General features: G+C 44.0%; 2 protein-coding genes across 2 annotated transcripts; one reads left to right on the forward strand and one right to left on the reverse strand.

The window, feature by feature from the left end:
- Nucleotides 1–474: 474 nt before the first annotated feature.
- On the forward strand, nt 475–4,236 carry LOC149282135 (cell division cycle protein 20 homolog). The gene is made up of 10 exons (XM_089498609.1): nt 475–682; nt 883–1,028; nt 1,588–1,684; nt 1,781–1,909; nt 1,994–2,190; nt 2,276–2,370; nt 2,764–2,995; nt 3,363–3,488; nt 3,848–3,965; nt 4,061–4,236. Exons 1-10 carry the CDS (start codon nt 475–477, stop codon nt 4,234–4,236), a joined length of 1,524 nt encoding a protein of 507 aa, XP_089354735.1.
- A 5,203-nt stretch (nt 4,237–9,439) lies between these two features.
- Nucleotides 9,440–13,784, reverse strand: LOC149282136 (very long chain fatty acid elongase 1-like). The gene is made up of 7 exons (XM_089498596.1): nt 13,727–13,784; nt 12,439–12,629; nt 11,738–11,818; nt 11,157–11,213; nt 10,038–10,143; nt 9,791–9,927; nt 9,440–9,682 (listed from the first exon to the last, which is right to left on the reverse strand). The coding sequence occupies exons 1-7, from the start codon at nt 13,782–13,784 to the stop codon at nt 9,440–9,442; spliced, it is 873 nt and encodes a 290-aa protein (XP_089354722.1).
- Between the last annotated feature and the right edge of the window lie 13,339 nt (nt 13,785–27,123).

The following is a 27,123-nucleotide window of genomic DNA, read 5'->3' on the forward strand; positions in this document are numbered from 1 at the left end:
ACTTGGTGACTTCATATAAAAAGGTTTTAAAACTAATAAAAGGTGGGGGGTTTTCCTGCCAAAATCCAGTGAGTGTCCCTCTATAGGAGGAGAGGGCAGAGGCGATGGGGCTTTCTAATGATTCATCTGCCAGATAATTCTATATATTAAGCAGGGCTGTGTGGCAATGAAGACCCTTTATATTTATATGACTAGTTGGGGGGGGGGGGGGGCTACATATACTTGTAGGGTCCCTAGGCTTGGTGTATCTGGTGCTGGGTTGCGAGTAACATTACATCGGCTGCCTCTGGGTCTCAATGTCTAGAAGATGTTTGAATGTCTCCTCTTCTGCCCAGTAGGTTAAGCATTAGGCTCTGTAACCATATGAAAGCGGAACCCTTGGCGTTCTTCCTGATGAGGTTAATGACGTTAGGCTGTCGGGTTGTGTTTTTCTTAGCGTGTGCTACTCTTTTCCTCCCCGCAGATTATTACATTATGGCTCAGTTCGTTTTTGAAAGCGACCTCAACAATATATTGAAACTGGACACTCCGATTACGAATGCTCCTTTGGCGAGATGGCAGCGGAAAGCGAAGGAGGGCGGCTGCTCTTCAGGCACTGCTTCTGCCAACACCAGCATCGTGTCGCCCATGAAGGCATCCAATAGATCTCACAGCTCCAGCAAGACCCCGTCCAAAACCCCAGGTTTGTAGACCACCTTTTTGGCAGAAGCTGATGGATGTATCGCTGGCTGGTAATTCGTTTAGATCTTGGGCTTTGCTGTAGACCAGAGACCTCAATCATGTGGCCATCAAAGTCTTGCCCCCAACTCCGTGTTGCCGTGCTACTCGCTAGCTGGGGCACCTATGCTTCTTTTTCCTGGCTAACCTAACATTTTGTTGCAGGTAAATCCGGAGCAAAGATGCAGGTTACCCCCTCCAGAGCAGGCGGGGACCGCTTTATACCCAACCGCAGCACGATGCAGATGGATGTGGCCAGCTTCCTTCTCAGCAAAGAGAATGAGCCGGTAGACGGCTCTCCCACCAAAAAGGTATTGACCAATCTAATGCAACGTAAAGAATGAATCTCTCGCCGCCTTAAGGTCTTTTGCCCAGATAGCCCTGCTTCCACCTAACAAAGACCTTATAATCCCCCCTTCTGCTTATTGGCGGTCTGACAACCTTCAACTGTTCTTAAAGGAACAGTACAGTGTTAAATCATGGTTACATGGTCCCATGGTAAAATGTTTATGGTGTCCCTCTTGCAATGCATGGAGGGGGTATTTTGCAGAAATATATACCCCCCCCCCCATTGAATTTGCCCTCCTCACTATTTTCAATGCAGGTGGTTTTATTCAGCCATATTAAAGTGGCAAACCTAGCTTAAATGTTTTGGAAAGAACAAAAATGACAAGCACGGAACTTCTCTACAAGTCAAGGTAGATCGCGGAGTCTCCAGTGAGACTCTGCTGCGCTTCTGCCAATTGCGTAATACTGAGCAATACATTGTCGTTGGCACCATATTCCAGTTCGGAATCTATTTCTACACCTTGTAAGGACAGGCTTTCATCTGTGTGGTGTGACATGTTCTAACGCTACCTCTTCTATCAGGAGCAGCAGAAAGCGTGGGCGAAGAACATCAATGGCTTTGATATGGAAGAGGCAAAAATTCTAAGGCTTGGTGGCAAACCTCAAAACGCCCCTGAAGGTTTGTATAGAACCCACGTGTGCTTTGAGGTGTAATAACCTCTTTATGGAATTATTTGAATAGACTGACATCCAACCATTTCCATCCTATTTCCAGGATACCAGAATAACTTAAAGGTGCTTTACAGCCAAAAGACCACTCCTGGCTCTGGTAAGAAAGCTGGCAGATACATTCCTTCCATGCCTGACAGAGTGCTCGATGCTCCAGATATCAGGAACGACTACTGTAAGTTGTAGCACGATGCAACCTTTTTTTCCTCTTCTGTGAGCGAAAACACTTTGCTCAGTCATGCTGTATATTCTGTTCTAGATTTGAATCTGATTGACTGGAGCTCGCACAACTTCCTCGCGGTTGCCCTCAATGACTCGGTGTATCTCTGGAACCATACTTCGGGTGATATTATACTGTTACTACAGATGGAACAACCTGAAGAATACATATCATCTGTGTCTTGGATCAAAGAAGGGAGTTATTTAGCTGTAGGCACCAGCAATGCTGAAGTCCAGGTGAGTTTTCAGTCTAAACATAACTAGTTTGGTTGGTCTATACCTTCAAGAGTTCATCCTAATGCTTACTCTTAACTCTTACTAGCTGTGGGATGTTCAACAACAGAAGCGTCTGCGTAACATGGTCAGCCACTCCTCTCGCGTTGGCTCTCTGGCCTGGAACAACCACATTGTATCCAGGTAAGGCAGTCCGATAGTCTTTAATTCTAACTTCTGGGTAGCTTTGAGTGATCTAGAACCTTGTTGCTGGGACATGGCATCAAGCCAGCAACACCAGTCTGTGAATCTTTGTATTCAATAACTGTTCTAGGCCTGCTGGGTAAACATTAACTGTTGTGGAGTCTGGCCTTCCTCAGACAAGGCTATGATCATAAATGTTGTCATTGAAGCACTGGCAACCTTTTTAATTGACCCGAATGCAGTGTCTTACTCGACTTTGCTCTGGGTGGGTGTCTAAGGTCTATTGGCTAGTGGTGCTTAAGATAATTTTGCAATATCCTGGGACAATTGTGTCTGTCCTTTACAATTGTTGCATTTGTTCTGGCTAAAAAGCGGTTTCCCATATTTTTCTAGTGGTTCTAGAACTGGTCATATTCATCACCATGATGTGAGGGTAGCTCAGCACCATGTAGCCACCCTCACAGGGCACACGCAGGAGGTCTGTGGCCTTAAGTGGTCCCCTGATGGACGCTATTTGGCCAGTGGTGCAAATGACAACTTGGTTAACGTCTGGCCTAGTGTCCAAGGAGACTCTGGAGAGTTTTCACCCGTGCAGACATTTACTCAACATCAAGGGGCTGTTAAGGTGAGTTATCTCCCACATAAGGCTTCCATCTAGCAAATCAAGCGATCAATGTTTACATGAAACCTACGAAGGCAAGGAGCGTTGTTGCGATGGCCAGAGTTGAGCGCTCTAGACTGCCTACTGTTCTTGGAGGACAAGAACATTCTTCTGCAACATCTAAGCTCCTCTGCTTTAAATCCGTTTGAGCGCTAAAGCTGGCAAGCTGGACCCTTAGACTTTTGATCAATAAAAAGTATAAAAAATTGATCACAAAATTCCTTTTTGGTTCTTAAATTTTCCTTCCCTACAGCTTAACTCCTACTTGCTGGCGAGTTTAAATGTTCTTGACTGAAGTGTGGGTTGAATCAATAACGACTCTGTATTTCAGGCGGTGGCTTGGTGCCCGTGGCAATCCAACGTGTTGGCAACCGGTGGGGGAACAAGCGACAGACACATTCGAATCTGGAATGTCTGTTCTGGAACATGTTTAAACGCCGTCGATACTCACTCCCAGGTAATGCAGCTTGGAAGCGTGAAGGAAACGTCTCGGCAAACCTACCTCGTTGTTTAGCTCGCTGTCCTTGTGTGATAAGACCAGTTAAACGGTAACATTGATAGTGATGACATGTTCCATGTAGAATCAAGGGCTGGTGCTGGATTTGTAGGGGATTACGCCAGCAAAGCCCTTATCACAATTACAGAACAGTAATGGGAGTAGTCGCTTTAAATGGGAAGCCAGTGCTGTAAACGGCCTTCCATCTTAATATGAACTAAAATCTGGTCCAACTAACCTTGTTCTAGTAGCCTTAACTGTCTACAAACCTGGACACTGCTTTTTACTAAACGGTCAAATATAAAAATGTCTCTCTACAGGTTTGCTCAATATTGTGGTCCACAAACTATAAAGAACTAATCTCTGGCCACGGATTTGCCCAGAATCAGCTAGTGATTTGGAAATACCCCACTATGACACGTGTCACGGAGCTTAAAGGTAAGCCTTTCATCCTATTTGGATAACTGTCGCTGAAAGTGAAGCTGGCTTTTGTCGGAATACTCCACCCAACTCCGTAACTTCTGTTTCTCCAGGTCACTCGGCTCGGGTGCTTAACCTGGCCATTAGCCCCGACGGCTGCACCGTGGCTTCGGCGGCCGCTGATGAAACCCTTCGCTTGTGGAAATGTTTTGAAGTGGATCCCGTCACAAAGAAAGAAAAGGAAAAGGCGCGTACCAACAAGAGCATCATTCACCAGAGCATCCGATAAAAGGAGCCCGCGTCCTGCGATTTTAAAATGCAATATAATGTATAGGTTTATATATATTGAAATAAATGGTTTATTAACTTGGGACCGCTATGTATCAAAGTACTAGGCCTTCTCATAAAACGTGTTTTTATAATCTACTCCCTTTAAATGTTTTTTTTGAATGCAACATGTATTTATTAACGAAACCTCGTTCACAACTTTACACGTAATTCCATTATCACATGTTCCTCCAGAATTACCCACTTGTATGATACCTTTCCAACGCATCATTTTGGGATGTGTTGCATTAAAGAGTTTTTATTATTTGGTTTGTTACATCGTGTTCTTGCAGAATAAGACATTTAAAGCAGTTATTGGCAAAGAATCGCGCTTGTCACCAGCTGCCTGATTGTTTTGGGCTGAATTTAGTACAGATTGGGTTGTTTAGTGGTGTATTAATTGCACCTTCTATTCCTTGCCATGATTGCAGCGGTCTTTCCAACCATCCCCCTCCCCATAGAATTCCCTGGCAGATGCTTCTTTCGTTGGTTTATATATTTAATGCATTAATAGCCTTATTACATAATGGTGAGTCCTAAGTTGGAGTGCTTGGACTTCCAGTAGTGGCGCTCCCCCCCCTGGATTTCCTTCATTTTTCTGCATGATTATTCCTCCCCCTTTATGTTCATATCTAGGAACTCATGGCTTTTACTCAAAGTCTAGAGCTGATCCATTCATGCTCTACACTTATCTGACATCAAAGACCCACATTTAGTGATTTTGCTCTCAGTGCTGCTTCAATACAGGTGTCTCCAAGCGCCTTTAATGTCAAGGTTTCCTTAAAGACAGGTATTAAAATAATTTAACGCGTTGGTTGAGTTGCTGTGTAGAACCTGCCTGGTGGACTGTAAGCCCGGTGGGTTTAATATTTAAAGACTACGTTTTTGTTCGGGAAGTTCCCAGGGATCTTGTCTCCTCTCACGTTGATAGGTTTTTAAAGGTTGTTACTTCTGCTATAGATCTTCACCTTCCGTACGGCCGCTGATCCTTTACTTTTAACGAGGTGTCTGCCGAGTGCTCCTTTGCTTTACTTTTAACTTAATTTCTGCACAGATTTTCTCGTTACCTTAAGCTTTTGTCTGAGGTCAGTGGAATGGATACAGAATGTTTATGATTTTACTGTTCTTACTCCTACTGTTCTTGTGGGAATAGGGTCCTATTAGCTGCTGAGAGATTGGTGTTTTCCCATGAAATTATTTCACTGATTCTTTCCAGATTGAGGGATGCTAAAGCGCCTATGGGCAGTGTCTACTGGATTGAGCAAGCTCCTGTTTTTGCACCTGTTCCTATTGCTATGACAGACACAGAAAATGATGGCAGCAGATAAGAATCATTCGGCCCATCTAGTCTGCCCTTAGTCCCTGGCTTTTTTATTTTATTTTATATATCTAGCTTAGATTTATACCAATCCCATGCTTGCTTACTTTCACTGTATTTGCATCTACCACTTTTACTGGAAGGCTATTCAGTGGATCCACTACCCTTTCCATAAAGTTATATTTCCTGATATTACTTTTAAACCTTTGCCCCTCTATCTTATGGCTATGTCCTCTTGTTGTGGTAATAGTTCTCCTTTTAAATGAACTATCTTCCGTTATCTTGTTGATTCCTTTTAAGTATTTAAAACTCATATCCCACGTCTTTCTTCCAGGCTATATATGTTAAGATCCTTTAACCTGTCCTGGTAAAGTTTTTATTAAATCCTGTAATCCATGGACCAGCTGAGTAGCCCTTCTCTGAACTGGTACTAGAGGTTGTGAAATGTAACTTAAACAAAAGCAGCAGCCTTCTATGAATAAGAGCGCAAGCATTCTCATATCATACATCAGGGTCATTGCTTCTACATACGAGTATATATGAGAGCCTAAACTATCTTCGTTACAAATACTCGGCCCCCTCGAAGTTTGCACTCACAGCAGACGCGTGTAAAGCATTGCCTGGATTCATGGGGCAGAACTGGGTGACTCCACCTTTGTAGGACCTATAAAATGTATGTTATAAGCTTATATGTCATAATAACCAATCTCCTGTAATATGTTAACTGGTACATGTATTTTTAGTTGAAGTTATCAGTGTGCAGCTTCTTGGCTCCTACCTTCTACACGACACGTCTGAAAACGTTAACTTAACACAAGCCCCATTTTGGCCACCGGAGGGATCTCTGAGCTGCTATTCCAACCATTTACTGATTAGGGACAGAACCGAGCACAATATCTGCATAAAGACCCCAATCCCAGCTCATGGGGCCAGGTTCACCAAATTAAAACCTAACAATTTGCTGGGTGCACCATAATCTACCATATCTGCATTTGACAAAAGCAGCCATCTCCACATATTGGTGCAAGACTTTCAGGACTAGGCTTCCTTATTGGTGAAAACCTTAGTAGGAAGCAGAGGACATCACCACACCTGAAGTCAGCACTTAACTTTTGATCCAAACATTAAGCCGAAACGCATGAATTTGGAGAATACTTTTCCTGCTCAATGAGAATTATCCACCAGTCCGGTACCGATAGGTTCCTTCAGGTCTAATTCCTATATATTCTACAACTCAAAAGATAATAATAATAATAACACGAGTATTCCAGGCTTCTGGTGGAAGAACCCTTTTAACTGTGTCTTGTAGCCGGTTTGCAATCCATCTCTTCTCTCCAATGCCGGTGTGTGAATTCTGCATCTGCTTACGTCAGGTCAAGCCACAAGGGTCTCGCACCCAACCTCACTGGAGGACAGACTTGCTTGAGCATCAAAATATCACTCATTTTCGTTTATTAGCCAGTGTTCAAGCAGGGATATCATTAAAAACCCAGAGTAGTAATAGCCGCTGAAAATGACATCATACATGACAACATAAGTGCCGATAGGAGGAGCGTGGGTGCACATAAACTCTCTTTGGACAGGCCCATTCTACAACCTCTACATAAAGCGCACTGTCTAATTATAGCTAAAACCAGCGTGTAGCGTGTTCCGTACATAGGTTATACATGAGGTATGAGCCAACTCTGGTGTGCTCAGGAACGGATACTTAATTACAAAGTTGTAATTCTGATGCAGAGTGGTAAAAGTGCAGTAAATCACCCCGGCGTCCTAGGAATGCCCCAGCTGATGGCACCACATTTTTACTTTGCAAGAGAATTACTCTTCCTGCATCACCCCCAAAGACCCATAAAATGTGACATAAGATGGAAGATACATCGGGGTGGAAGATGTTTTAATAACAGTACAAGGTGATTTGGGATACAGTTCAGGAATGGAGTGACACAGTAAAACGGTAAGGCACATGTGAGGCTCATGTGAGGCTCCTTCTCTGGTTAAATCAAGAACCAGGAGAACCCTCCTTAGTAATAAAGCACCTCTTGTATCGGTGAATGGGAATCGGGCTTCCTTCATGGAACACACAGAGGCATGAATTCCTTTTTGGGGATTTTGCTAAGGGGGGAGGGGCATGGCCATGGAAATATGGCCATGTGTATCTCCCCCCCCCCCCTTGCTGTACATATTTTAGATCTTCAATACACTGTACTTGAATTAAAAGGTAAAAATTAACATAAGTTAATAATGGTTATTTACAAACAGACATACAGGAAAATAAAGACGAAGCTGCTCAGAAGATTCGGACAGCCACGGAGATATTATTGCAATGGTTCTGAACCTGACATTTTGAGCGATGGGCATGCAAAGATGTGCATTCGCAGCACACAAAGGGTTAACAGGGTTTCTAACAGCGCAGGTAAACTGCCTCGGCCAACCTACGCCTCCGTTAGATTACAAATCCAACCCAGTCGCTAAAATAGGTTATAACCCAACAGCAAAAGCTGTAATTTGGCCAATTCTATTTTGTTTTGTTTTTTTTTTTATTTATTTCGGAAAGGTTTTAGAACCCAGCAGATTTGCATCTAGAAGATATTCTATGATGTAAGAACACAGACCCGGAAAGAACAGTCCTCAATTTGAAATGACGAGATCGTTTAAATAATCACCCTCCATCTTGCTGTACTTTCCATACAAGTTGATGGCTTAAAAAATACTATTTCTATCTAAGAGCTATCTTTGATATTTCCATTGTGCAATAATAAGCCTTTTATTTCCCATATTACACGAAACTGATAAATAGATTCTGGCAGACTTGCAGGTAAATTACACAAAAAAAAAATAAAGCTCCCAAATTCAATGCGGCACAAACCCCCTCCGCCGCTGCCTACACCTTCTGTCCTGGATATTGATTACACGCATTGCTGCATCGCATTTAAAAAATAAATACAGTCCCGCAAAGAACAGCTTCGCTGTGCCATGTGATAATAGTAAGTTGCCCGTTTGCCGCCGACAGATCTTGTGGAATAATCACCGTGTGGAACTTGCTGCCGGCAAAGAGATTTCAAAGCCCTACAGTGTAGTAATTCTGTGACACTAGTGGAGATAGTATGGACGGGAAAACATGGGTAAGTGGTGTGTGGTTTATGGATGATGTCATAGGTGGTAAAATAGCCGACAACCCGTCTCCGGCCAGGTGAATTCAAATTTAACACAACGTATACCCTACTCACAAAAACACACACAAAATACTGTTGTCTCGTTTGGACAAAAATAGCAACCTAAGAAAAAAAAAATAAAAAAAAAAATAAGGTATAAAGGCACAAAACCCTGTATTCAAGTATTTTAGAATTCCTGCACCTTCTATAAACCATTGTACAGATCTCCCAGTGACCAGAAAGTTCCCAGTGCAAACAAAGATACAGATAAGATTATGGGGTTGGCAAGGAATCGGCCCCCCCCCCGGCCTTTACTCCTTGTAAGAGGGGGGGGGAGATACTGGAATGTGACGAGACAGGAATCTGGATTCCTGGTTACTGTTGCGGGACTGTGACAGAATACAGATACAATGCAATGATGACGTTTCGGAGCGAGGTGGCTTCTTCACATATTCAGGAGTGGTGGGATGGAGTTAAACGGGTAGATACAGCGGGGGGGAGAAACATAGGCTGGATGGGGGATGGACACTTGGATCAAACAGTCTTGTAGGCACTTAATTTGGCTGGTGTAAGCCCCAGACGCAGTAGGAAACCAAATCTGGCAGGTTTGGGAAAAAAAGTGACATCTCCCCCTTCTTGCACCTGCTACACTTGTGCGCAAGTTTTGGTACGCTGCGTTTGTGTCTTCCTTGGATTTAATTTTGTTTGGCTTTGCCATTGTTGGCTTTGCCGTTCTGGTGAAGGGCTCCGTTGGCAGCTGTGCCCATCTTGGGCAGGCGTCTTCCTTTGGTGTAAGCCTGATACCAGAAATTGGAAAACAGGATGAAGAAGACCGTGCCGTAGATCCAGATGAGGTGAATGAAGATGGGGAACTGATAGCCACAGCTGGGCATAAAATAATACTGGGATATGTGGATGGAGACCAGCACGAACTGGATCTGAGAGATAAAGCAGAAGTAATGAATGTGGGGGGTGGTATGGCAGAAGGGTAACACGTATCTCATGACATTTGGTTATTCATGGGAACATTGCTCTCAATTCCTTACCAGCTGGATGGCAGTCATATGTTTCTTCCACCACAGGTACTTCTGGAACCGAGGACCAGCAGCAGAAAGGCCATAGTAGAAGTACATGATGACGTGGACCAGGGAATTGATCATGGCGTGAAAAGACCCCATACCACCTGGAGTTGCAGAGGAAGGAAATAAAAGCATCCAGTTCAGTTTTTGCTGGAAAACCCAATACACACACAAAAAAAATGCTTTTAAAAAGCTAATAGACCTGACAACTCACCTGGACCAAACTTTACTCCCCACCACCAGCTGCAAGGCAGTACAGAGTGATGGAAAATATGCAAGAATGTGATCTGACCGTTCTTCTTTCTCAAGACAAAGAATACCTGGGAAAAGGGATAGCAGACGTCACGAGACAAGAAACGTCTTTTCAGCTTAATAAACAAAAAAGTATCTACACTGAATGCTGGATCACTATTTTGCGCTGTATATAGCAATCATAAAGTAAGGCCAAAGCATGCCTACGGCACAGCGGTCATTCACTAAGACAAACTCTCTTGTTGCGGAACCTAAACATCACTACTAAGATCTAAAAATCTACGTAGGTTTTGTAATTTGCTAGATGGCAGAGTTTCGGGGAAAACCATGACAATGTAATTGGTGGTTCCATGTGTGATATAAAACTCTGCAACTCTCAAAACAAACAAACAAACAAAAAAAAAAAGACAATAAACTACTAAATAGTCTTAACACATTTACAGAATTTAAACAAGGCGGCCATTGCGTTGAGTAAATCTCAGACAATTTGTACACAACACTATAAAATGTACAATTTAAAAAAAATAATAATAATAAATAAAAAGAACGATGCTATCCAACATTCACGGACTGTTCAAAATTGCCTATTCAAAGACTTTTGACTTAAAACAAAGTTTTAAAACCCAGGAGTATCCGGCAAGATACGCAGTAAGTACAAAGGTCAGGCAGGCAGGGCGAAGAGCCAATCCCTTGCCAGGTCACGCATCGCAATGACGTGAAGAGTAAATGTACACACATTACAGGGTAGGTACAGGTAACTTTACAAAAGAATGTTGAAAGCGTTTAAAGTGAGATAATAGCGGTGACTTTTCTCCGACATCCATTAGAGAGACAAGGAAATTACATTTATTGATCCGACTTGTAGGTTTTAGATAAGCTGCGTTTTTGTTTGATAAATGAAGTCAGTAAATTTAAATCATATTTTACATTTTTTTTTTTTTATATAAACACAATGTTGCTGCATCTGCAGGTCGACTGAAGGCCATATTTTCCCTGGCCTCGTCTTCCGGCGCAGTTCAATTATACTAATTTTAAGCATCATTTGACTCAAATACCATGTCATTACACAGTCCACACTTACGGTATCCAGTAGCTCGATAAATTTCGAGAAGAGGAACAGCCAAGCTACCCGCACCATCTGGGGAGAAAGAATAAAAGCGTCTGTAAAGGCCACCTCGCTAGTAAAATAGTTTAAAATGAACAATACCCCGAGACTGCCAGCTATACAAAAAAACACCAATACAGGATTCATCCGAGACCAAAGGACACTTAACTTTTGAGTGCGTTATAATTATGTTATATTATGATATATGTATACATTGCATATCACTGGCTTATAATGCCATTAAATGGGTAGTGCAGATGAATCTCGGATAGATACGGAAGGGAGGGTTAGGGTCAGGTTACCATGACCGGTAATGGAAGCAGAATAATGAAGATAATAAGCTTATCTCCCCTCTGTTTATTGTCCAAAGTCCAGCAGGTGCCGAGTGGAAGGAGGTAACAGGTGGCATGACTTTAAAGGAGGGGGGAAAAGCGTGGGTTTCTTCACCAATATGGATTTCTTGGAAAGGTGCGAGTCATGATGTTACACATTAATACGAAAGAGAAAAGTGGTCTCCGTGACCTACCCGCAGCCAAACAGTTTTAGCAGTCACTCACCCTGAGGGCCATCGGACTATCAGATGTATCCACAGGGTCACAGCGCCAAGTATAGCCAGTTAGCCACCCAGACATCAGGAACTAGAAAGAAACAATTGCGTTTGGTTATCAGCCAGCACCTGATTTTATTATTCTTTCTTGTCTTATCTCTTGATAACTAGCTGTACATCATTAGTTTTATCATCATTCCAGTTTCCTGTGAACATGTCACTAACAGCCACGGAAACGATGAATTAACATTGTCTGTATGATGTAATCCGTTGTTGCTAAATGCTATTTTTTTGTTCATTTCTTAATAGCGATTGATAGAAACGGGAACATATGCATAAGCCATTGCAATGACCTTCCAGTGCGGGTGAAATGTACTTTCTTACCACTATGGCACCTAAAGAGTTAAACAAGGAGCATTGTGGCTGTTACACAAAATGACTAACAGCAACTGAATTTTCAATAAAACCACACTTTTTAGGAGAAAAGTTTGCAATACCTTTACGGTCTGAACCCCCCCCCCAAAAAAAAAACCCACTTAATTCATGTACCCTAAATGTGTATTTCTTTAAGGACAGTCATATCTGTACAAATACCCCAAAACCTATTAAAAAAATAGTAAAATTGTTAAAGAATAGTTCCAATGCTGCTACTATATAAAAACCCCACACACCTCACTCCGATAACATATAATCAATCACTCCGTAACGTACCTCGTAAACAATAAATGCCGAAAGAGCCACAAGGCCAAAGTTATACACAACCATTAACGGCTTCAGGTCGAAAGCCTTCCGATTCGCCATAATCCGGGGCCCGAGGGACAGCACAAAGTAGACATAACTCAGGAGGATGGCCGCAGGCAGAAACGGCGAGTGCATCAAGGGATAGTGACCTATCCTGGCATCTGAAAGAGAGAAGCAAAAACACATTTGGTTTGTACATGGCATAAAAAAAGTATTTATTTTATTTACATACACACACAAAAGTTTGGGGGTCACTGAGCTGTCCTCACAGAAAACAAGTCTCTGGCTGTACCATAATAGCCAAAGGGTGCCACTGGAACACTGGAGCGGTGGGAGCGATAAAGGAGCGGTGGGAGCGATAAAGGAGCGATAAGGGAGCGATAAAGGAGCGGTGGGAGCGATCAAGGGCCTCTGTACACCTATGAAGAGATTCCATTAAAAATCAGCCGTTCCCAGCTACAATAGTCATTTACAGCATTAACCCCGTCTGTGCTGGATTTCTGTAATTCTGTAGTTAATGGACAAAGTTTAATTAATTTTTAAAAATAAAATTAAACTTTTAAATTTCCCAAAACCCTAATTAGATAACACAACATTTTCATTCATTTCATTTATCTGCAATACCTCTCTCCTGCAAGAATTGTCTTTGGTTTAAAAGTAAGGGACACATTTCCAGGGGCTTGACCCGCATAACTAAATTACCGTCCTGTTCTAAACTTGTTCTAAGGCTGCCAGGACTGATACGGAGAAGGAACTTAAAAGAAAGGAATAATTAAAATTTTCACTTAATTGTATAAACATCATTACTTCAGCGTCCTGAAGAACACAGGATTAGGGAAAGTGACCAATCTATACTGTATAAATGAACGTTTTAATGAACCCTCCGAAGCATGAATGGTGTGTCGAGTGACGGACAGGTGGACGGGCGGCAGAGGGAAATGAAAACCGATCTGGGAAGATACAGGTTGCATCTTTATTTGCATAGCATCCCGTATGTCCGCAGCTCTTCATAAGCAACACCAGAATGCATGAAACGAATACATTCGTATATGCAAAATAAAAACAGTATCTGCACTGGGGATGAAGAAGCCGGGGGGGGCATTAAATGGGATCTCTTCAGGTGTCTACAAACAAAGACCCTCAGCCAGAACCAGCAGAAGTCACAGCGTTCTGATCCGGAGCAGCTCTGAACGCACAATAACAGGTGAAGTTAGAAACCGCGCTGGAGAATGAGGAACGGCCGTATTCCAGATCTCACCTGCTCCTTTCATGAAGTCATGGTATTTCTGCACCCATTCCGAGAGTACGGCTTCCATCTTTACAACCGCTCACAACCTGGAAAACCAAATAAAAGGCTCGTTAGCGACGGTCAAAACACAACGTAAAACCCGTCATGTGTGATCACATATCCTATACTTGCACCAAGATATCACATTCATTCGCAAACCGGTTATTGCGTCTCCACATCCTCCATGAGTGCATAATATTCATTTGCTCATTTAAATAAATCAGTTTGCGGGCCCAAATGAAAGAAAAAACATTCACGCAAATCTGCAGAGGAGTTGTTACAAAGTCATTTGCATAAAAATAATAAAATGCAAAACATGGTAACATTTAAAAAGGTTCTAAAACAAATACAACTTTGGGGGCCCTATCAATTTGATCCAAATTAATCTGAATTTCTCCAGTACTCAAAGCAGGACCAGAACAAGTTGTGTAGAATTTGGGCAGAGCCGGTGTTAATCCCTGGCATGTCAGGCAGTCGCCTGGATCAGGAGGTCACCAGCAAGACAATGCCACCAACGTGTAGAAGTCAGTCTGGTACCCGATAGGGGTTGAACAGAAGCCTCCATAAAACGCAGAGGAAGCGCACTAAAGATCTCTGCCTTTATGAGATGGATGAGGGTGGTAGATAAATTGCACCGCCTCCCTGGAGAAGTGGTAGAGGCTAATACAATGAGGGAATTTATTTAAACATGCTTGAGATAGGCATATGAATTCTCTACCAAGACTAACAACTAATTAAGGTTTGAGTCCTTACACCTGGCAATTGGAACGGTTCAAATGCAAGCGCTCCGACTGCGAGTTCCACCGCCTTTCATCTGCTCCGGCTGACGTCATGTAAGAATATAAATAAATAGTGCAGGGGTGGCGCGGCATGCTTTTAATATCTGTGATATGCAGTAATATCACGCGCGGTATTAATAGACGCCAGGACTGACTGCCTGCCTGCTACGCTTGGGAACGGCGCATTAAAAATGAAAATCCATTACCCAGACCCGCAGAGATCATTAAAACGGAGAAAGAAAGCTCAAGGTTTTAACGCGGTACTCTAAAAATATTCCAACATAGAGTGTCGTGTATCAAAAGTGACCAAGTTTGGAAAGTCTTCCGATTTCCATAGCAACCAGGGGACGATTCTATAGATTTCTGTAGCAAATTGTTTTTATACATCATATCCATATTATATATATTTATAGTATAGCCCCTCCATAAAGAGATTGTATTAGGAAATAATGGCTTCCAGGGGCAGAATTAGGTGCGTAATTCACATTTACCATCTCCTCCCCGGCCTCCCATATAGAGTACAGCTGGGGTACTCCAGCCTGGGCTAATAACACAGTAAAGAAGCCCTAGGCTGTCCTGGCCAGGGGGTATCTGGGTGGTACGGCCTGGGCTTATCTTGTCCCCATGGAGATAAACGCTCTCTGAGCTTTGTAATCTAAATAATATACTACTGCTTAATATTACTATTATAAAGAAAGGAGCACACTAGCGGTAACGCAGCGCCACACAGTACATACTACCTGTGTGTGAGTGAGTATCAGCACTGTGTGCACTACCGCCATTACTCACCTAGCATCCATTGATGTGTCTTTAAAACAACTTTATTTAAAACATTTAAAGTGAGCAGCAGGACATGGAAGCCATGAGTCCGGATTGCTAAGGCAGTTTAAATACATCTGCAATACGTCCCACTTTGCGCAGGACAGTCCCAATTTTGTTCCTCTATTCTGTTTTTTGGGACAGAGGTAGAGCTCGGCGGGATTCAGGACCCGAGAATGCATTCTGCGCATGTGTAGGATTGTATGCATGCGCAGTAGCGCAGCTAGTACGAGAGACATTCATAAGTGCCGCCCCCTGGGGGTCCAGATTCGTGGGGGGGTTAAAGTTGAGACATAATCCTAACATACCACTTGGAGGAAAACCATGCGAAACACGAAAAAGGTACACGGGGGGGGGGGAGAGGAGATCAACTGCGACCACTCAAAAAAAAAGTCCATTCTACAGAATTCTGCTGCATTCCCCTGTAACGGCCCATTGAGCAGTGGGACGCCGGAGGGCTTGATCGTCCAAGAGGGCCATCTTCCCCCGGTTTTGCAGAAGGGGCACGGTCACCCGCCTGGGCCTGTCCTGGAGGGTCACATCTTGTGATTATTAATTCCAGGGGTAATTTCTGATTCTGGGTGTTCTCACGTACAGCGTTTGTGAATTTAAGAAATGGGTGGCCAAACGTACAAATCAAAACACAATCCGCAACAGCATGAAAACAATAAGTCTGCCGCACAGCGACCCGCCGGATACATTTACGGTGTAACGTAGTTACATTAAATATTAGGTTCAGTTACCAATACCCCGACGTACTACAGCATGACCCCCGAGGGGGTAGATTAGCAGCACGTTTCCTGGGAAGCGATCGAACATCCACTAAACTTTAATATCCTTCCACAGGACAGCATACACAGCTCTTGTAGATGCAGAGCAGCCGGAACATTAGCGCATTTCTGCCCATTGATTCCATGGGAAATCGTATCGCGCAGGAACAGCCAGCTACACGGCCCCTGCGCACCGGGAGATCACCACCCTGATCCAGAGCAAAAACACACAGGCAGTGTTCTGAGGGGGTAATGCTAATGAGGAAGAGACGGGTTAATGACGGCATCAGGAAGAAGCAAACGGATACATTACAGGGTGCTAAGGCAGCGAGTTAAAGTGAATAACGTAGAACAGGTTCCGAGGCGGTGTTGGCCTATCAGGGGACGCAACGTTTAAATACATAAATGGGTTTAACAAAGTACGGGACGGAAGGAGGAGAAATTATATAGGTAAGCAAGTTTGACTTTACCGAGAGGGTAGTAGATAAGTGGAACAGCCTCCTAGCAGAAGTGGTAGAGGGTAATACAGTGAATGGATGTAAACATGTATGGGATCGGCATATGGCTCCTTAATCTAAGACGAGACCAACGACTGATTAAGGTTTGAGTCTTTACAGCAGGAAAAACGGACAGACTAGACGGCCAACGGGGTCTGAGCTGCTGACACATTCTTGTTTCTGAGTTCATTCATGCGCTTTACAAGATCACATTATAGTAAAGAGGATTACACCCCCACCCCCATCAAGAAAAAAAATCAAAAAAAAAAAAAAAATCAACCTTTTCAGATTCCCCCATATTTACTGAATCCCTCCTCGTTCACATGGTTACTAAATATCCGCTGTCGTATTAACGTCACATTCGTAGACTATTTTTTGAATAATTGCTAGTTCGCAGAGACGCGCGATTCCTGCGCAGCGCACGACTGAGTTCCACTGCCATGTATGAAGCTGTTCATAAAGACAGCTGTTAACTCCGCAAACACCCAGGGTGCCTGCACTAGATTGTTTGTTGTTAATCACCTAGCCTGCTATTAAATACTTTATAGAGGGGTGGTAGATAAGTGGAACAGCCACCCAGTAGAAGACGCAGGGGCTAATACAGCGAGGGGATTTAAACATGCATGGGATAGGCATATGGCTCCTGAATCTTAGACGAGACCAACGACTGATTAAGGTCTGAGTCTTTAGAGACAGACTTGATGAGCCAAACGGGTCTGATGAGCCGTCGCATTCTGTTGTTTATTTAGCGCAGCGATATCTCGGCAGAAGGTTTCTTCTGACTGCAGCGTAACACGCAGATGTACGCTTTGCTTTTGGACCGATGTAACCTTCAGCACGATCTAAACTTCTATTATTGGATAAAAGATGGGAAAGAGATCACAAAGTATCCCTTTCTGGATTGGACATGGCAGATTGAAGGACCACATGAGAAAGAATGAAAAATACAAGTTGCCCCCAAAGTCATCTATCAAGATTTATAAAAAAAATATTGAAGATTACAGGTGTGTTAGGATTACAGAGTGATAAAATAGGTTCCTAAAACCAGAACTCACACAGTATTCAGTGTCCCCATTCAACACAAAATGAACCCAGAATCCGTTAACAGGACATTTTTGGACAGATCCAAACACAAGAACATCTATCCCGGCGAGAGAACGCGGTCATTTTCTGACTCCGTTATAAATTAAAACTGAAAGCATGAAGTCGCCGATAACACTAAAGATGACATAAAAACCCTCTAAACCCAGCACCTGCTAATGTAAGGATCATGACAGATACGAACCCCACTCCTACAATCCCCAGCCTTCCAGGTGCTGGGTGGACGTGGCCATTTACCGACCATACTGCTCATTACTGTGTATTGAACCATCGCAGCTCCTGCATCCTTGAATTCCTTATTGATTTTAAACTCTCGACTTAAAAAAGCTCTCTAATTTTAAAAAACAAAACAACAAAAAAACAAAACTAAAAATGCATGAATTATTCATCATTCCTTACTGCAAAATCAGGCACGGTTCGTGAAAGCCGCACAGTGATCCGGATATGGATAATAAGCGCCTTGTTTACCCAGGAATACAACTTCTTGGGACAAAACAGAGAAACAGTTCTGGATTCCAAGGAGTTCTGCAGTAGCTGCATGTTCCCCTTCATCAACATTCATGGACCGCACAGTCTAGACTCACTGTTTAGTTAATAAGCCCCATGTTTCTTAGTATCAATCAGAAGCTGATTAAAATGCATTTTTTTTAATTTATTTTTTAATTATTATAAAAAATGAATTTTAAAATGAAGCAAAAAAAAAAAAATCCCAACATTTATGGTTTATATATAAAAAAAAAAACTTTGTAATACCCGGTAGCAGATGCAACAAAATCCTATCCAAAGATTATGGTTATCTCATTATTATTAGTTTTATCTAATAGGGTAAAAAAAAAAAAAAAAAAAGCTGTAAAACTACTGATATCCTCGATAAATGAACAGATGGCGATTGAGGTTCTGTGGATCCTGTTAAATATTTAAAGGGCAAAAGCCATAAAGTTCTAGTTTATAGAGGAAGAAAGAAGGTTCAAGAAAAAGGCAGATATGATAGCAGTCCAGTGTATTAATGACGAGAGTCACATGGTATCCAAACGCCTAGAAGACATTGTAATATATTCTTTATAATTATTATTAAATAATATTACATGTGACACTGAAAGATACGGAACACTTTGTTACACTAATGCTGGGTAACGATAGCTGTGAAGACACACGTTTGGTAACACTAACAAATTTGTCTGATGATATTACGAGACACCGATTGCCACACCATGACACCACAACCTTTTAGTCATCAAATACTATTCGATACCACGATGTTGTAAAAAACACACACAGCCCACAGGTTACTCCCATTACACTCATTCACGCACTAGCACACCAAGCCCTCTGGAAGGAGCATCATGGGAATTGTAGTCGCCCAACAGCCAATGAGCCACTGTAAAAGTTTGTGGTTCCGTACAGAAAAACCAATATCAAGCCCTGATAACTGCAATTAATCGGAACTCATCTCAGGGTGCCCGTCATCTTGATAAAGTGTTTGTGCATTCATTTATTCATAAAAGTAATTCTTGTTCATATGGAAAATTCAAAATAAAGGGTTAATAAAAGCATTTGGACCGGATAAAAAAAATAATAAATCAGTATTCAAATATATATAAATATATACATTTTTTTTTTTAATTGAAATGTAATACATTGTCTCACGTCGGCAATAGAACATTAGTAAAAAAAAAATTCATATTTTTTTTTTTTTATTATATATTTCGAGGACCCTCCATTAAAAAAACCCCAAGCAAATTGAAATGTTACAGTAACAGAGGAGGCTTGTGCGAGCGGTGATCCGCGTTTCTGGCGCGGTGTCATGTGTTTGAAGTTAGGAGTGTTTGTAGTGGTTCACACCCCGGTTCCTGAAACGGATTTGGCTGGGGAGAGGGCAGCACGTCACTCCCTGCTATCTGGAAAACACTCAAGGAAATATCATTCTTCAGAGCTGGAAAGGAACCAGACCCAGCCCAGAATGCATCCCTCCTCACCAGGAACACCGTTAAAAAACAAAAAAACAAAAAAAAAAACCCACGCTTTTTAAATGTCTAAAATATAACCCATTTCATTCTGCTGGAAATGATGCGTATGAATTAAGCATCACCTGCTACGAGCCAACAATACGGGCTTTCAAAACACCTGCTGTTTGTGAAGTTTTGTTTTCTAGCTGCTTCCTGATAGACTAGATAGTTTTTCCTGATTTGTTGGTCGTCTTAGATTCAGGAGCCGTACGTCTATCCCATACATGTTTAACTTCCATCACCGTATTACCCTCTACCACTTCTGCAGTCCATATAAGCAACTGGTCTACTAGTTTTAGATTAAGGCCTCTTGTTTCCATCGTCTCTCTTTCAAGAGATCATATTGTGATCCCTTAATGTTTTATCCTGCAAACCATTCACCATTGTAGTCGTCCTTATCTGAACTCCCTCCAGAATGTCAACATCCTGCTGCAGATGGGGGGGGTGTCGTCTCTCCAGAGCTGCAGGTGAGAGGGGGGTCGTCTCTCCAGAGCTGCAGGTGAGAGGGGGGTCGTCTGTCCAGAGCTGCAGGTGAGAGGGGGGTCGTCTGTCCAGAGCTGCAGGTGAGAGGGGGGTCGTCTGTCCAGAGCTGCAGGTGAGAGGGGGTCTCTCCAGAGCTGCAGGTGGGAGGGTCGTCTCTCCAGAGCTGCAGATGAGGTCAGATATAGTCGGGTATGATCTACTTTTTCCACCCTGGTAAATAAACCTCCCACACAAGTAATGCTACGGACACTCGTTATTGCGTCATAAAGGATATAAGCAAGCGACGATACGATGTATCTATTAAAAACTCCATCTTCTGGTAAACGGAGGTCAAAATGATGAAGCAAACGGCCCAACAGGCAAACTAGCAATCAAGCCTCCATAAAAAATGATAAACATATACACCAGTTTAATACTCTGCAGATGGGGTCATGGGGGTTATTTTATCCAAGGTCACACTAACCAGATGTTTACAGCTGAGACTTTGTTTACCTTAGTTCAGGATTATATAGTCATATCCCATAGCGCTGTACAACAGCATGTAAACAAAATATGAATTAAAAATGTTTTTATTTTTTAAGAAAAGTGAGTGCTGGTCAGGTGTCTTACACATTGCTTAATGCTCTGGTAACAGACGGGTTAAGAGGCAAGAGATGTCACAGACTGTTCTGACCCTGTGGAACCAAAACATTGCACCTACAGGATTAAAGGAGCCTTCCGCCCGACCGGGTAGGTGCCAAGCGGGGGAGTGTTAAGGGCAGGCTCTGATGACATCACACACCATGAGACCGACGAGGTAATCAGAACCCAAGCTGCTCCCAACAAAAAACTTTCTGAATTGCTGCATGAGACTCGTCACATGCAGCGTATGCATTAACGCTGGAAACCGCGTATGTATATACACATTATATCAATATTTACCCACTTTTTCACTGCCCTCTTACAGCAAGTCAAGGTTTCCTGCTCTTCTTCAGTGGGGGGGAGGGGATTAACTCTCAAAAGAATTTAGGGGGGTTGGAGAAGCCACAAACCACGCTCCCCTCCCAAACACACCCATCCTTCACCTGCACTCACCTTTCACCTACATTACAGCCGGACTCCAGATCCAAGTTCCCCCCCCCCTGCATGCTCCGTAGGCTCTCACTCCCCCCCCCCTCTTACGAAAAGGCTTAAGCAGAACTCCACACTCCAGTGAGACATGCTCTCCTGCCTCCAGAGAAGAGTCCCTCCGCCTGACCACCCTCCCCAAACTAGCGAGACATATACAGGTATCCGGACCACCACAAGCTGTCACCGTCCTCCAGACAAGCAGCTAGTTTGACCTTGCTTAGACCTCTCAACCTCTCCTTATCCCAGCCTTCCTCCATATCAAAAGAAAACCGTTCACCTTTCTTAACCAGCAGATCTACCCCCAATATCTCCCCAGGAGCTAGAAATACCCTCCTCTGGGGCTTTTCAAGTCACCGCTGCATCTGTTTCACATTCTAGAACTCTAAGGCATCATTTGAAGAACTTTTCCAATCCTCTTCAAGTTTTTAGCACAGTAAGCCCTCCATTCCCACGAGTGTCACGAAAAACCGCCTAACACCAAAAATAAAGGGCAATCCCAGAAAATGTCATCAAAGAGGGAATCCACTATGAGGTCTCTTATTAACCCCTTGCACTCTCCACCACTGTTGCTTCTTTTTTTCACCTTGGTCTCTCCCTCCTCACCAGCCGCTCTTACTAGCTGGGAGGGAGAGAGAGAATCCAGATGTGACTCTCTACATACAGAACGGAGAGGGAGGAGTGCATGCGTGAAGCCCCAGGGGCTGTGGAGGGCAAGGGGTGTGAGAAGTGAGAGAAAAGCCACTCCACCCTGTGCCAGGCACACTCACCACCAGTGACAGGCCCACACACACACACCCACGGATTAACCCTTCCCTGGCCAGGGGGGGAGAGGCTGTAAAACCAGTAGGGAAGCAACAGGCCCTGCAACCAACCAAGCTGTCACAAGTGCCCCATGGCAGAGAGGCAGTAGATCGGAGGTCTCTTGCCCTGGGTGGCAGAACATGGCATACTTTCCAGAGAGAGAGAGAATGTCCGTGAGAAAGCAGGAAAGTTGTAACTTTGTTTACCTGCTGTTGTGATCTGGAGCCCCGATCCTCCTGTCTCCCTCCTGAGCTTGATAGAGAGAGCGTGAAAGAGGAGGAAGGAAGGAGAAAAAGAGGGAGATGTGGGTAACCACACCCCTACGGTGACTCAACTTCACTCCGCAAATACACCCCGAGCCGGGCTCCGGCCTGCACACGGGGGAGAGGGAGGAGGGCTCAGGGTGGGCAGAGAGCTGCAGTCACAGGCAGGGCCGGGCCTGAGGAACAGGCAGAGCAGCTACACAGGGCCGGCACACCCTTCCTGAACAGCAACCCCCCTCTTCACCACACCCTCCAGCAGCTGGAGGACATTGTCTGTCTGGGAGAGGGAGGAGGGCAGCTGCTAAATAGCCCCGGGTGGGTAAGAGCACGAAGCCAGGAAAGGCCCAGGTAGCTGGGTAGACACCTGTGGGAGGCTTTGGGTTAGGAATAGGTACGCAATGCCCCTGCAGAGAGGGCGCCCCCCTGTTGTAACCTTGAGATATAGGCCCTCAGACATGGCATGTACCCTACAGAAAGGGCGCCCGCCTGCTGCAACGTTAGATTTATAGCCCCAGACACACCGAGGCCCTGTACAAAGCACTCCCGCCTGCTGTGACCTTAGCATATTACCTCAGGCACGCCATGCCCCTGTAGAAAGGCCCCACCTGTAGTATCCTTTGCACTTTACCTCAGGCATGCCATGCCCCCTGTTGTACCTGTTGGCATATTACCCTCACAGCCCCTCTCTAATTTCTTGGTACACACACTCATGCATATTCTTGCCCCGTTCCAGAGAGTAAAAAATACCCCACATCCTAAAAAGCCTCCTTTGTCAAAAGACCTCCCCAAAACTCTCTTCTCCTGAAGGGGTTAACGCCGTTCGCTTTTACCTCCGATACTATTATCTCCCCCTTGTGCTGCCATTTCTTGGCATGTGACTGTGCGCCTCGGGGGGGGGGGGGGGACAGACAGGAAGCAAAATGGCAAAACCACCATGACGGTACATATTCACTGCGCGCTATTAACCCCCACGGGGGCATTTGACGAGGCAATGATGATAATAATTGGAACGCTCTTTTTAAACCGCGGTAAATTCTCTTGCGGGTTTAAAGAGACGGGGTAATTACGGCACCCAGGGGTCTCCTCTGTGTGTGACGCTGAAAGGAAACGCTTTGATGAGCAAAACAATTTATTCCATTTATGTATGGTCCTAATTTACTTATTATGCATTTTTTAAATGGAAAAAACGATAGCTTATTTCCTAACATTACTGCTACGCTGTTAAATCAGCAGCTTCCGTATTCATCCATCTCCAAGACGATACTTGTAGGACGAGAACCTCGTCATTAAAGGGCCAGGTACAGAAGAATGGCGTCTTCTGTTTGGGTGGGACCCCTACTGCTAAATTGTGCTAATTGCTTTAGGGCGGCCGCGTATTAAGTCCCTCGTCAAGTTATTGGCCTGTGGGTTTCATTCGTGAAATGAACTTGGGAACATCCCCCGTATAGAAACCTTTTGTCGATAAAGCGCGTTATTCCCAAAATGGTAGATTTTTGTATTCATTACACAGAAACAGAATTTCACGGCAGATCAGACACATTCGGCGCATCCAGTCGGCCCGTTTCTCCTGCTGTAACGATCTTAATCAGGTCCTGTCTTAAGATTCAAAAGCCATATGCCTATGCTGCGCATGTTTAAATTCTCTTACTGTACCCTCTACCACTTCTGCTGGGAGGCTGTTCCACTTATCTACCACCCTCTCATCGAGTAAAACATGCATACGTGCAGCTATGCGTAGGTTTATTCAGTAACAGCCGTGTCTTCCCTGCTGTGTTTAAACTACCCAGATGTTGGGTAGAAGTCTAGGAAGCCGGTAAGGGAGCCCGGTGAATTCACTAATTGCTTTCGGGAGCTGAGCTGAGCCTCTCCTGAGATAACCCTGTTTGTTCGTTGTTCTGTAGGCTGCTTTCATGAGCTTTTACCTAGAGGTCATTATTTTGTACCTCTTATCATTATTACCTAATTGAGCTGTTTTACCCCTTTCAATGCCAATGGGGTGACACGTTAGTTGGCTGGATAGGACACGCTACATGTATGGCATGTAATATACAAATGCTGATTTTATTTTTTCCTGCCACAGGTGGAAATACACGCTGTGACGGAAAATAGGTTTTTCAACAAGCTAAAAAGAACTGTCTCTCCAGAAGGAAATAGATACTTTGGATACTCTTTCAGAAAATCGCTACTAAACTGGTTCCTGTAGTGCAGGATAAAACTTACCAGGAAAGGTTAACCCCTTAATGACAAAGCCTGTACATGTATGGGCTCAAAATGCATTGTTTTCAATGGTTTAGGGCAGGGGTCCTCAAACTTTTTAAACAGGGGGCCAGTTCACGGTCCCTCAGACCGTTGGAGGGCCGGACTATAGGGGCTGGCAGTATGTTCCCCCACAGGCATACTGTATGGCTGGAGGCTGTATGCCTGTGTACTGCCCCATTTCAGTGTTCCGACCACCGCTCCGGCCATAGCAGGACCGGAGGATCGGTGGTCAGAACACCGAAGGGACGCGCCGCTGGTAAACACTTACCTCCAGCGCGCGTCCTTGCTTCTTCGCTTTGCTTCTTCTCCGCGCTCGGTTGCCATGGGTCAGTGACGTTGCTGCGTGCGCCTGCTCCCGGCGGTCCCCGCATTTTTAAAGTAAACGTGTGCCACAGGGACTTCACAGAGGCATCCTTGTGTTCCAAAAGCATCTTTCGGAACACATGGATGTCCTGAGGCAAAAACACCCGGCGGGCCGGGTAAATGCGCTCCGCGGGCCGCATGTGGCTTGCGGGCCGTAGTTTGAGGACCCCAGGTTTAGGGACTGCCCATTGTCCCTAAGGATCTAAAGATATACAGCCAGGAAGAAAAACAAGAGACACACGGGGGGATATGATATAAACGTTTAAATACATAAAAGGAACCAATGTGATAAAGGAGGAGAGTTTATTTTAAAAGGAGGAAAAACTACCACAAAAAAGGACATAGTCTTAAATTAGAGGGGCAAAAGTGTAAAAGTAATATCAGGAGGTATGGCTTTACTGAGAGGGTAGTGGATGCATGGAATAGCCTTCCAGCAAAAGTGGCAGAGGGATAGACATAAGGCACACTAGATGGGCCGAATTTTGCTGACACGTTCTGTTTCTAGATGTTGTTCAGTAGAAGGTTGAACTTGATGGACCTGAGTCTAAACTACCATGACCTGCTACAAAAAATGTGGAACCATGGAAAGCCGAAACCAAAAGTATGACCAGCTAAATGTGACCATATATTTGAATCTATGTCCTTTAGTTTCTGTAGAAATCAATGTATTCTTCAGGTTGGAGACGCCCCCCTCCTGCATTTTTGTTTAATGAGTGGCACTGTGGATAAAGGAGGTTTATTACCAATCCGGGTAGGAGATCCAAACATCCTAGAAGAGGACGGCAGATCAGACCCATTCGGCCTGTCTTGTCTGCCCCGTTTCTCCTGCTGTAAAAACTGAAACGTTAGTCAGTCGCTGGTCTCGTCTTAGATTCAGGAGCCGTATGTCTCTCTCAAGTTTCTTCCCCCCCCCACCTGTGTTGTGTTACTTAAAAACTAAGTTGAAGCTCAGACATCCTCCAAGTGTGTGAAAGGTCCAAGGCAGCACATTCCTGGTATCCAAGGGGATGAGGCTGACAGCCAAGAAAGGGGTTAAGGTGTGCACATGACGGAGGAGTGGGGGGTGGGTACAAGGTATGCGCCTGTCTGTGGAGAGTGGGAGAGAATACTATGTTGTGGGCTGAGGGTACAGTCTTGTCCGTGTAAATGTGTGTGTGGGGACTTTGCTGAAGGAATGTGTGAACTCGCCAGCTAGGGAGGGGACAGCCGACGACTCCACAGGCAGCCCCATTGTTCGGCGCATAGGGACCTGCAACACTGCGCCATTATATAGATGTAATGTCATATTGTCATAGCTGTAGAACAGTGCCCGGTTTGTGCGCCAAAGCTTTGCGTAGAGATAGCAGAAACTGCCAACCCAGTGTCTCTGGCACCGATATCCGCATCCCTGGATGTCACCCACAGGCTTTAAAGAGAAATGTATCGATACATTAGATGCGCTATGAGCCACTAATACTTATCTAAGTGTTCTAAAAGAATTTTAACTTGTAACAGTGACATTGTGTCTCGTTGTATAGTCAGCTGGAACAAACAGACATCAGGAAAGTGATGTTTTTAGCTATTTTGCAGCCGGCACATAATAGAATAGTGTGCGTTTGGCCACAAATAGAGTAATTCTTATTTACACAAAACACGTTTAGACATTGGCCTGAATAGGCCTAAGGTGGCATACAGAGGGGGGGGAGACTTTTAATTTGGTCTAGTGCTTACTACACTTTGTCCCTGTATGATCTAGCTTCTACTTGGGGTACCTTGTGTTTTGCTCGCTTGTTAAGACCTACTTTGCTCTACCACATTCCTGCTTTCCCCCGATTACAGATGGTCCTCTCCTTGTATGATTCTTGATGGGTTTTTTTTGTCCCGTCTGCCACCTTTACAAACCTACAGTTTCCTCACTATCTGTATCTCTGCTTTCCAGGACCTGACTTTGTTCTGTCTGGGCTGCCGCAAAGTACTCCATAAATTACATTAATTTCCATCCAGACATCTCGCAATAAGAAGTAAACTTACCTGGAAATTGTTACTATACTGAAAGTAGGGGGTACTTCCCTTGGACAGACCCTTAGAAATATTTCATTGTGTGCTGTAGTAATGACTTAAACAAAAGCTTTACAAG

This window comes from Sceloporus occidentalis, unplaced genomic scaffold, assembly GCF_023333645.1.
Source record: "Sceloporus occidentalis isolate IW3139 unplaced genomic scaffold, rSceOcc1.0.p SCAF_122, whole genome shotgun sequence".
NCBI classification, from domain to species: Eukaryota; Metazoa; Chordata; class Lepidosauria; order Squamata; family Phrynosomatidae; genus Sceloporus; species Sceloporus occidentalis.

Bases quoted from the DNA above. Each gene is read 5' to 3' on its own strand.
- LOC149282135 (XM_089498609.1), top strand. From the start codon at position 475: ATGGCTCAGTTCGTTTTTGAAAGCGACCTCAACAATATATTGAAACTG. The intron at 683-882 runs GTTTGTAGACCA...ATTTTGTTGCAG, and splicing joins GACCCCGTCCAAAACCCCAG to GTAAATCCGGAGCAAAGATG. The intron at 2,371-2,763 runs GTAAGGCAGTCC...ATATTTTTCTAG, and splicing joins AACAACCACATTGTATCCAG to TGGTTCTAGAACTGGTCATA.
- LOC149282136 (XM_089498596.1), bottom strand. From the start codon at position 13,784: ATGGAAGCCGTACTCTCGGAATGGGTGCAGAAATACCATGACTTCATG. The intron at 12,630-13,726 runs GTGAGATCTGGA...TCTCTCTTTCAG, and splicing joins TGACTTCATGAAAGGAGCAG to ATGCCAGGATAGGTCACTAT. The intron at 11,819-12,438 runs GTACGTTACGGA...GTTTCTTTCTAG, and splicing joins CGGCATTTATTGTTTACGAG to TTCCTGATGTCTGGGTGGCT.